Consider the following 11043-nt stretch of genomic DNA (forward strand, 5'->3'; position numbering starts at 1 on the left):
ATCAACGTTAACGCACGACGCGTTTCCATGACGACTGACCGGAAAAAGATGCGCGTGACGTCATGTTTACGTTAAAATGAGTGTGTAAAGTAACGCTAAACTTTAAAAACAGAGGCACACATACGCAGTACACAGGTACGCTGGTTATTTGTAGCGCTGCTCTTTTCATTTAATAAACAGGCCACTCAAGTTAGACTGTAGGCACGCTAAAAGGAGCTAATGCAGCTAACGGAGCTAACTGGTAAACGGTGCCTGGACGGTGTCGCGGCACGTAAACATGCACGGTTTTTTTTTTCCGGTCAGTCGTCATGGAAACGCATCGTGCGTTGCACAGCACTTAAATGTATATAATAAACCGTCACTGATTGACAGCACTGCAGAAGAAGCTACTCTAACTGATTGTACTGGGCGTGTTTATTGGTCTGCTGGTGGTGAACAGAACATGAGATCTCTGGTTACGGTGAGAGGACACAGATGGTAGAGGAGCAGAGCGACTGGAAGACAGGAGGCAGACGATAATAGAGAGACAAGAAAGACAACTGAAGCAGATGCAGCACAGAGAGGACGAGATGATACGATTACACCGAACTCTACGACGTAGCTCTACACTTTTGTTACACTCCGTTTTAACGCCTCGCTCCTCGCATCACGCCTCGCTCTCACTTGGCCTATTTTCAGCAGCACATTCCGCCGCCTCCCACACTTTACGTCATCTCCCGTTCTTGTGTCATAATTGAAGATTTGAAAGCAACTTTTCAATTATTCCTTTGATTCAAACTGGTAGGAAACACCACGATTGAATGTGAACTGCTCATACTGGATATCTGTCCACCTCTAAATCCCTGTATTGTGGAATGATTTGTGCAATTTAGGATTATTCAAAGCAGAAATGTCCTTAAAGGTGAAGTAAGTAGTTTATAGTGCCATCTAGAGGAGAGGCTGAAATTTAAGATTAAGAACCCTTTAAGTCCCGCAAGGGGAAATTTTAATTCTGCAGTGAGTTAGTGAACACACACAGCACACAGTGAGGTGGAGAACATGCTAACCCAGCGCAGTGAGCTGCCATGCCAGTGAGCGGCGCTCGGGGAGCAGTGAGGGGGTTAAGTGCCTTGCTCAACAGCACTTCAGCTGCGGACTGGTCGGGGATTGAACCGGCTACCCTCCGGTCTCGCGATACGGTGTCCTCAGCAGGTCAAATGTCGTCCTCGTCGTCTTTCTCCGTGTCAGCAGATGAGGTTCGTGAGGCGAGGGAGAGGGCGGAGCTACCGCGGCCGTAGCAGACGAAGCGGAGAGAGAGGAGGCGGGACTTCTGCTACAAGTAAAGAGACGCTTGATTTGTTCTCTCGCGTTTGTCCTTACAGGCTCCTGTAGAAACATGGCGTCTCTCTGCTAACAGTGGCTATGCAACCGCGGCCCGCGACCATGTTATTTTACATGACTTTTTGAAACACTACGAAAATGAAACAAAAACTATTATACAGCGACTAGACAATGCAGGAGCACATAATATGTATAAAAAAGTGGATTTTGAGTTATATAAACCCATAAATACTACACATTGTCCCTTTAAAAGATATAATGTGTAACATTTCTGCAATAACGTATCTAAAAACATGACTCTAATGTGAGGGAAAAACCCTATTAACGTGTGTTGTGTGTGCTGCTTGATTGAGAGACGCCTATTGGCAGAGCTTACATATGGTGCTTTTAAACTGAACTGTCTTACACCACCAGGAATACATGTATAATGCATTACACGAATAATTAAAATATTGTAACGGGGTAAAGCAAATCCTCTTCCTCTTCCATCCACGTTTCCCTCATGCATGTATTTTATTTTCTATTTTCACCTCCTGTGAAGACAACCCTGTGTCCCCCGTCTTGGATTTAACCCTGGAAACCCGAGGAGCTGCAGGACACAGTTTGGACCACAACACTTTTGCATCGTCGCCGCACGCGCGGTTCATCGACCAAACATCACAGCAGCTACAGACAGACTCCCCTCTCACGATGACCCCTCGCTGTCTCTGCACCTGTCGGCTCAATATGTCTGTGTGTTTGTAAAGTTTAACCACAGACAGTGACAGAAGGACATGGATTTAACTGGAGTATAATGTAAATAACACATGAGAGGCCACAATCCTCTGCTGTCTGTGTCTGATATGATCAGGCCTGAGATCAGCAGCAGTATTTGCATCATATTTGTAAATGTGGAGGATGTGAAGAGGAAACTATGACCATCACTGATTATCATTATATTCAAATCAGGAAAATACATTTGAGCCACAATGTGTGATCAGAAGTAAAAGATCTACTGTATGAGCCGCAACAACATCACGTTTCTTTGTGGAATCAGTATATTACTATTGTTTTGGGAGGGTTTTATCATCATAAAAACAAATTATCTGATGTTATGGCAGTATTATTAATATCTGTTTAATCAACATATGAATCTGTGATTAAAATAATCACTATACAGGACACAAGAAACTGGCTTCACATATATTTTATGTAACTTTCCATTAACAGAATGAAGAAAATACAGAAATGATGTAAATATTTTCAGGTGGATGAGCTGAGAATGTTCCATATTGTATTTTTCTATGTCAGGGCAGTAATTCTATTACAATATATACAATATTTTGCAATAAGAATTTCTTTATATGACAAAGATTTAATCAGTGTTTTACCTCAGATGTGTGAAATTATTATCGTTGTCATGAAACAAATGAATGTGCAAAGACAAATTGTAAAAAAACGAAAAATAAATAAACAATGGTTTTATGACAAGAGAAGATATGTTGTGTTGATTTTTATGTTTACACACATTTTCAATGGTAAACTTAATACATAATAATAATAATAATAATAATAATAATTTATGACTTCATTAAGAATTTAAAAAAAAAACCATTTAATTATCTGACATTCATTAGTGATCATGATTGGATAATTTACTTATTTGTTTTTTAACTGTGATGACATTTATGGTTAAATCTCATGGTTTCTCGACATTTTCGCATGAGATTAGATGAGATTACGCGATGAGATTAGATGATGAAGATGAAGACGATCAACTCACCGTTGTTGCAGTACTGTAGCAGCAGGTTGGTGCTGCTGTCACACAGACTGCCACACGAAGCGATCCTGTCCGACATCCCCGCTGCTCTCTGCCCGCCGTGCCCGGTTCCCTGCCCGGCTCTCTGCCCACCGTGCCCGGCTCTCTGCCCACCGTGCCCGGCTCTCTGCCCGGCTCTCTGCCCGGTTCCTCCTCCGCTCTGCCCGCTCCTTTGTCCTCCTCTGCCGCGGCTCTGTCTCTTCTTCACACCGTCGCCACTTCCCTCCTTCGCCACATTCATGGGCCAAACGCACACACACTCACACATAAATACACACACTCTCACGCACACACACACACACAAACACACACACCTGTACCTGCCTCAGCCTGAGCTCCTTTCTCCAGCTCCTGTTTCACCGTCTGCGCCAAGTCACACACTACGTGACTAACTACAGCTTCCGCTTTGACTTTTCGAAATAAAAGTTTGATTTTATACAGGGCCCCAAGCAGACTAAATTACACACGGTTATTTAATGAACTGGTTAATATTACCTCCAACATATATAATATATATATGTTTGTGATAATAAATCGATAATATATAATAATAAAAAATAATATGCAGGAATGAACGCCGATGTGTTTTATTTTGAAGGCATTGTGGAGGTGTTCCGGTGATAATCTAAGTGAGTATGATTGATTTGACGAAACGTCTTCCTCTCTATCTGCCCTGCGCACGGCTGTCACTATAGCAACAGCCTCTCCACCAGTTCCGGATCGTGGTTATTGGAGGCTGGAGAAACACGACAAATGACCACAAATGAACAGAAAGGCTGCATTTTTTTTTTTTTTTTTTCAAATAACACCGGAAATAGCCGTTAACATGTCTTACATCCGACTTGACAAATGAGACGAGAGGGTGAGGGATCAGCTGAATAATTCATTAAGTGCTGTTTTACGCACCTGTGTGTAATTGATACCAAAGTGGGAGGTTTAACTTGTTCAGATACCGATTTCAGACCATGTCGATGCTCCTTTAAAACACCCGAATAAGCACTAAATAAATAAAAACCTTGATTTCAGCTAATGTACAGGTGTACACACACACACACACACATTATTGTACTTGCTGCATACTGAGGACTGGGTTGCTGACAAAGTGAGGACCATCATTTCCACTTTATAAATCAACACAATTACAAATATCTACTTCATGAACGACATCTACAAAGAACTACTGGTTGCAGTACCATAAAATGTCGGCAGGTGGAGCCCCAGAGCAAAAAGGGCTGGAAAACTTTTATTTATTGATTTATTTTAAATTTTTGGTCCAAAATTTGACAAAAACGTCATACTATAAAAATTTGAAAAAAATGTGACCCAAAATGTTTGGTCCAAAAGTCAACCCAAAATTTTAGGTCCAAAATTTGACCCAACATTTTTTGGTCCAAAATTTGACAAAAAAAATGACCCAAGATTTTTGGTCCAAAATTTGACAAACACGTCATACTATACTATGGCGTCCAAAATTTGAAAAAAAATGTGACCCAAAATTTTTGGTCCAAAATTTTTGGTCCAAAATTTTTGGTCCAAAATTTGACCCAAAATTTTAGGTCCAAAATTTGACCCAAAATTTGTGGTCCAAAATTTGACTCAACATTTTCAGTCCAAATTTTGAAAAAAAAAATGACCCAAGATTTTTGGTCCAAAATTTGACAAAAACGTCATACTATAAAAATTTGAAAAAAATGTGACCCAAAATGTTTGGTCCAAAAGTCAACCCAAAATTTTAGGTCCAAAATTTGACCAAAAAATTGTTGGTCCAAAATTTGACCAAAAAATTTTTAGTCCACTTTTAGTCCAAATTTTGAAAAAAATAATGACCCAAGATTTTTGGTCCAAAATTTGACCCAACATTTTTGGTCCAAAATTTTGAACAAAAAAATGACCCAAGATTTTTGGTCCAAAATTTGACAAAAACGTCATACTATACTATGTCGTCCAAAATTTGAAAAAAAAATGTGACCCAAAATTGTTGGTCCAAAATTTGACCCAAAAATTTTTGGTCCAAAATTTGAAAAAAAGTGAGACCCAAAATTTTTGGTCCAAAATTTGACCCAACATTTTTGGTCCAAAATTTTGAACAAAAAAATGACCCTAGGTTTTTGGTCCAAAATTTGACAAAAACGTCATACTATACTATGTCGTCCAAAATTTGAAAAAAAAATGTGACCCAAAATTGTTGGTCCAAAATTTGACCAAAAACTTTTTGGTCCAAAATTTGACCAAAAACTTTTTGGTCCAAAATTTGACCCAAAATATTCTTATTTACAGGAGTAATTTATTTATTTATTTTTAACTGAGCTTTGTGGCTAAAAACTCACCAGCCCGCCTGAAGACATGTTCAGTTACTCTCCATGCCGCGTGGTGGCAGTACTGCGCTGACTGAGCCGCAGCCGCTGTTGCCAACAACGAAGAAGAGGAAGGCGGCGCTGTGTTATTGTCACGTGACTAATGACGTGACGCCACCACCAGTTGCCAAATAATCTTTCGTCTCAAAAACGAACATGACGAAACACGAAGAAACACCGAGACTAAAGCCGGACGGCGTGTGAGGAGAGTTCCAGTTCGTGTGTGAGCGGAGAATCTTCCTGACGTGAGCTCGAGCTGCAAACCAGGTGCACATTTACTCATACTAGCATTAGCATTAGCATTAGCAACGGATACAGCGCCACGTTACGAGCGAGAGGGCGGAACCGAAATTGAACTTTTTCAGTTTATGTTGTGGAAAATGTCGTGTTTTTCTTCTTCTTCTTCTTCTTCTTCTTCTTCTTCTTCTTCTTCATAATTAAACGTTTCGTTGACAATATAACACAACAGATCACGTCGTAACTCGTTTAGTGTACAAATACAGGCTTTGAATACAGGTCAGTTCAGTGTCATCGTTCAGAGATGAGTCAGTACAGGAATGTGCAGAATCATTCTCCACACGTTTGAAAGCTAAGGAAGAGAGAGAGAGAGAAAAGAGAGGATACACTATAACATGGAAGATAAGGGAGAATAACTGCAGATTACAGTCTGTTTTTGGTTAAGTGGCTGTTTGTGCTTTTGTCACTGCGTCATTCCATTACATGATAACTTACATTGCATTACAGTGCATCTGTGTGTGTGTGTGTGTGTGTGTATATATATATATATTTATATATATATAAATACCCTAACCCATTTAAATATTTATATATATTTATATATATATATATATATATAGTACTTCACTTAAGAATCAGTATCAAAATAGTATTTTATGTTTCTGTAACACCAATATTTTGAAGCCCTAAATTTTGTTTTAATGCTAAAATATAATTGTTAGCGTTATCCTCGGATTTTCAAATGTACTGTTTTACAAAAGAAGCTTTAAAAACCTTATTATTTCTTGATTAAGATGTCCAAATATAGCTTTTTACTTGCATTCCCGAACAGAAAAATTCGTTTTAGTGGTTGAATGTTATGCTAGATTAATTTCTGAATAACGGTAACATTTTGTATATATGTGTTTATTTAACATAATAAACATGACATACTACTGCATTAATTAAAGTGTTTAAAATCACGTGGACACAGACATTAGATGATGGGAAAAGAGCTGTCAGAATAACATTTTGCTCTCAGTAAACCAGCAGTTTCTGTGTGTGTAAAGTTGTGTCTGACTTGTTTGTGTGACATTTTAACATGATGGACATCTGCAGTACTGTTCACAAATGACATACCGCACAGCTGTTCTCTGAGCACACTGTCGATCATGTTTACAGTATCTTCCAGATGCGATTGCTGCACTACATTTATACATCACACTTGTGGATGGTTCTCTCTAATGAATGGGTTTTCACCATCTACCAAGCAAGCAGTCATTATGTGTTATTCAATATATCCCCTTTAAGACAAATGTCAGAGCTGCTTCCTTCAAGGATAAAAAACGAGGCAAGTTAAAGCCAGAAGATATGAATTTGTATAAAAAAAGACAGAAGGTCAAAATACACCTCTGACTCTATAACGATGTGTTTCCCGGTTGAAATATCAACACCATGTATCATATCAGTAATCTGTAATAAAGTCTCCTCCCAATGCTCACACATTTCTCTACCGGGTTGTTTTCAGTATGCGGCACCGAAACAGGGGCTCCCACATGGGGATGCTGCTCCTGGCCTCGCAGGTGTTTCAGCTGGGTCTGGACAACATCCCACCCGTCACCCTGGCTGTCCTGGCCCTCAACGTGTACCTGTTCCTGTTCCCTGCAGCTCCACCGTTACGGGTAACCAACAATACAGATGTCACTTTATTTTTTTGAAAACTTATTCACATGATTAACACTGCATAGTATGTGTCAAATTCCTCATTTAAGGTGATATATTCAAGAAGGATATTCAATGTAGGATATAACGTCATTAGAGATTAAAGAAACATGTTGAATTTAAAAGAAAACTGGCTTAGCTGATAATGGTACAGCCAGTATTTAAATTTTCATTTGTCTAAACTTCCATGTGCCTGTAACTTTCTGTGAATGGCAGCCCACATTCTCCCAGTGTCTCTTGAATTGAGATTGTAGTAACCGTTTTAAACACTAAAGGTCGCTGTTGTAAATATTTTACATGTATCACCTCTAATGAATGATAGATTAGAGTTTATCCCTGCTTCTATATCAGGTACAATTACATGCATTATTTCTATTTACTATACATTGAGTGATGTTATTATCACTTAAATGATTTCTGCCGTCTATCCAATCCTTAGGCGTGTGTGAGTGTGCAGCAGGCGTACTGGTATGGAGATTGGCGTCGCCTCCTGCTTTCGCCGCTGCACCACTTGGACGATTGGCATCTCTACTTCAACATGGCGTCGTTCCTCTGGAAAGGAAAGAAGCTGGAGCAGCGGCTGGGCGGACCCTGGTTCCTTTACGTGCTGTCGGTGTTCTCTCTGCTCACCGGAGTCGTCTATTTGGCGTTGGAGGCCGCGTTAACGGAGCTCACGCAGGATAACTCGTACAGCATGACGTGTGCCGTTGGCTTCTCAGGTAAAAGATGCTCTGCAAGTTCTTGGAATTCTACTGGTACTTCTCTGAATGAACAGTAAACACAAAATATACCGTTTATGTTGCCACCATACATCCCATCATGTTTGTTGTTATGTATAATTTGTTGTCTCTAGGGGTCCTGTTTGCTCTGAAGGTGCTCAATAACCATTACCACCCTGGAGGTGTCACCTACGTGATGGGTGTCCCTGTGTCAAGTCATTATGCTAGTTGGGTGGAGCTAGTGCTGATCCATGTAACATCACCTGGGTGAGTTACCAATCACAACAGAAAAAGGATTACCAGGATTATATATTTTTTTTTATATCCCTTACCTTTGTGCAGAGATACTAGAGTGTGGTAACAGATGCTAAGGAAATTGGCTGGAATATAACACACATTTACAAACCAATAAAATGGAATGAAAGCCTTCATTGTCATAGGAGAGATTTTACATAATAATGTTAACACGAATGGTGTCTCCTGTTATCGTCTATGGCCTGAGTGACAGTGAAACTGTCTCTCCTCCTGAACCCTTGTTCATCCACTTCTTTCCCATCGATTGCTTCGTCTCACACTGACCCCACAGTTGACAGCGTTATCCTGTTAGCAACATGCCATCAAGAGCAGTGAACAAAAGTGCCCAGAAGATGGCAGCGTTTTATAATTTAGGAGTTAATCCTGTGTTCCCCTCGTCTTCAGGACTTCGTTCGTTGGTCACCTGTCGGGCATCCTGGTGGGTCTGCTCTACACGTCAGGACCCCTGAAGGCCTTAATGAAGAAATGTGCAGGTAAAGTAAAAGTTTTATCTATTTAAAGTAATTCTTTGAACTTTAAATGTGAGTTAAACCATGTACACGGTGATTTAGATACCGAAACAGCCTGTTTCTATATTTTCACCAGAGTTTGTGCCAGTGAATGGATATAACTCACAGCCCAGAGGAAACTTCAGTGCCTCAGGCCCTTCAGGTACCCACATTCACTATATTATATCTCATTTCCTATGCTGTCTAAAAAAAAAGTATTTTATTAGGGAATCCCTTTTAACCTTGAACACATAAAAGGAGTTCATTTTAATTTATTACCACACACTTAGGCGCTGTCCACGTTTGATTTACACTAGGATATCAAACGGAGATCAAGAACATTTACCTGTGAAGGATTCCACTAGTTATTGCTAAAAAAAAGAAGATTACAGTCACACAGTTAAAGCTACAACCTTCAAACATGGAACAATGAAATGAAAGGGGTTTTGTGTTGGGGGGACTTACAATGTAAAAAACCGCTGACTTTTTTTCCAATTTATTGTTATAATTTTCCCCTCTTTTTCTTTATGGACACACTGTTATTGTCTCTATGGTTTCTCTATTTCATTTATGTCCATCAGTCATAAAAATGTATTCAAGTGAGTGACTGTATGAACTTTATGGAGTGAATAAATGTATAAAAAAAAAACTCACTGTTGGGTTCGGTGTGCTTTCCAGGCTACGGTGGCACCGGTGCAGGGTACTCTGGGTACCATCGTCATTCATCACAGAACACAGCACATCAGTCAGCGTCTAACGCAGGTGGACTGACGGAGGAAGAGCAGCTGGAGATGGCCATCAGGAACAGTCTGAATGACAGAGGTACGAGAGGAGAGGGTGGTGATGAGTGGAGGGTGACAGGAGCTGAAGTAATCTATCACATCTAACGATTGTTTGCTTTGAAGGACAAACCAGCCAGAGATCTTCTCCTCCTCCTCCTCCCCCTTATGGATTCAACCTCTCTGACGAGCAAGCGCTGGCGGAGGAGGTCAGGTTGCGGAGACTGAGGAGGTTTGACCGCTGAGCTGTCGGGCAGCGGAGGGGAAGAACATTTCGTTTTCGGGAAGACGAATTAGCTCCTGACGTGTCGTCCACACTCGGCTGCTCTCACAGGATGAGGAAGAACGACCTGTGTGTGAAGGTTGAAGCACACAGTCGGACACATTCAAGAGAGATCTTCTCACTTTTACTGTGTGTTAAAATGACCAAAGAGCTATCTTTGTTAGCCATGGAAGGCTGCTTCAGCGCTTATTATCCATAATACACTTAAGGAACAGGTTTTGTTTTGTTTCAAATCCAACTTTTCACAGCTTAAAGCTGTAAAATATGTATATCAATAAAGTTAAATGATATATTTTCTTCCATCTGGCATCTAATTGTTATTTCTTTCCTGTTTAGAATGATTGCAATCTGTTTTACTGTACATTTAAAGCCATAACAGGGTGTTCCGCACATCCTTAAAAAGTCTTAAATTTATGCATCTAAAATGAAGGCCTTAAAATTAATTAAATTAATTAAAATGTTATATGCTGGTCTTAAATATTACTCGAAGGTCTTGCTGATATAAATGGTTATCTTCATTCTTGCTAGCTAGTCTAGTCAATGAGACTCGATGACATTCATGCTATGCTTGGGTTGTAATACAGTGGGATCCCTCAACTATCGCCTATATTTATAGTGTTTTGTCTTAAATTTCATTCAAAGTTGCATTAAAAAGGTCTTAAAAGTCTTAAATTTCACATGCTGAAACCTGCAGACACCCTGCATAATGTCTATCCTAAATTGCCGTTTTTTTTGCCATTTGCTAATTGCATCGTTTGATTTTAAAAGTGCTTCATTGTTCAGTTTTAGAATCCAAAGAATAACTTGCACACCAGCGTTTGGAAGGGGGAGGAAAAAAGTGAGGATTTTCCTGATGACTCGTGTCACTGTTGTGCCGTCAGTGAAGGTACTGCTGTACTGCTGACCTTCTCATGGAGGCAACGCGAGCGCTAATCGATCGTGGAGGCACACGATCGACACGGGTTTTAACAGCGGCCGACTGCCCACTTGTGTTCACATCACTTCAGGCGTGCAGTTAATGCCGAATCGTAAACGGGGTCAAAGTTACA

At 40.1% G+C, this 11043-nt stretch overlaps 2 protein-coding genes across 2 annotated transcripts in view; one reads left to right on the forward strand and one right to left on the reverse strand.

Moving 5' to 3' along the window:
- Positions 1 to 3158, reverse strand: part of eml2 (EMAP like 2) — a gene marked incomplete at its 5' end in the record, with an annotated part of 37732 nt that extends 34574 nt beyond the window's left edge. The window contains one exon of the mRNA XM_083887159.1: positions 3083 to 3158. Within this exon, the coding sequence (XP_083743285.1) occupies positions 3083 to 3158 (76 nt within the window). The remainder of the gene's footprint in view (positions 1 to 3082) is intronic.
- A 2443-nt stretch (positions 3159 to 5601) lies between these two features.
- On the forward strand, positions 5602 to 10296 carry rhbdd1 (rhomboid domain containing 1). Its single transcript, XM_083886715.1, has 8 exons — positions 5602 to 5739; positions 7217 to 7370; positions 7850 to 8129; positions 8264 to 8396; positions 8829 to 8917; positions 9030 to 9095; positions 9611 to 9754; positions 9838 to 10296. The coding sequence occupies exons 2-8, from the start codon at positions 7218 to 7220 to the stop codon at positions 9954 to 9956; spliced, it is 984 nt and encodes a 327-aa protein (XP_083742841.1). The 5' UTR covers positions 5602 to 5739; position 7217; the 3' UTR covers positions 9957 to 10296.
- The last annotated feature ends 747 nt before the right edge of the window (positions 10297 to 11043 follow it).

Source organism: Microchirus variegatus (assembly GCF_963457635.1).
Source record: "Microchirus variegatus genome assembly, chromosome: 3".
NCBI lineage: Eukaryota > Metazoa > Chordata > Actinopteri > Pleuronectiformes > Soleidae > Microchirus > Microchirus variegatus.

Excerpts from the sequence above, each read along its gene's own strand:
- rhbdd1 (XM_083886715.1), top strand. The coding sequence starts at position 7,218 with ATGCGGCACCGAAACAGGGGCTCCCACATGGGGATGCTGCTCCTGGCC. Across the intron at positions 8,130-8,263 it reads GTGTGCCGTTGGCTTCTCAG|GGGTCCTGTTTGCTCTGAAG; the intron begins GTAAAAGATGCT and ends TGTTGTCTCTAG. Across the intron at positions 8,918-9,029 it reads CTTAATGAAGAAATGTGCAG|AGTTTGTGCCAGTGAATGGA; the intron begins GTAAAGTAAAAG and ends TATTTTCACCAG.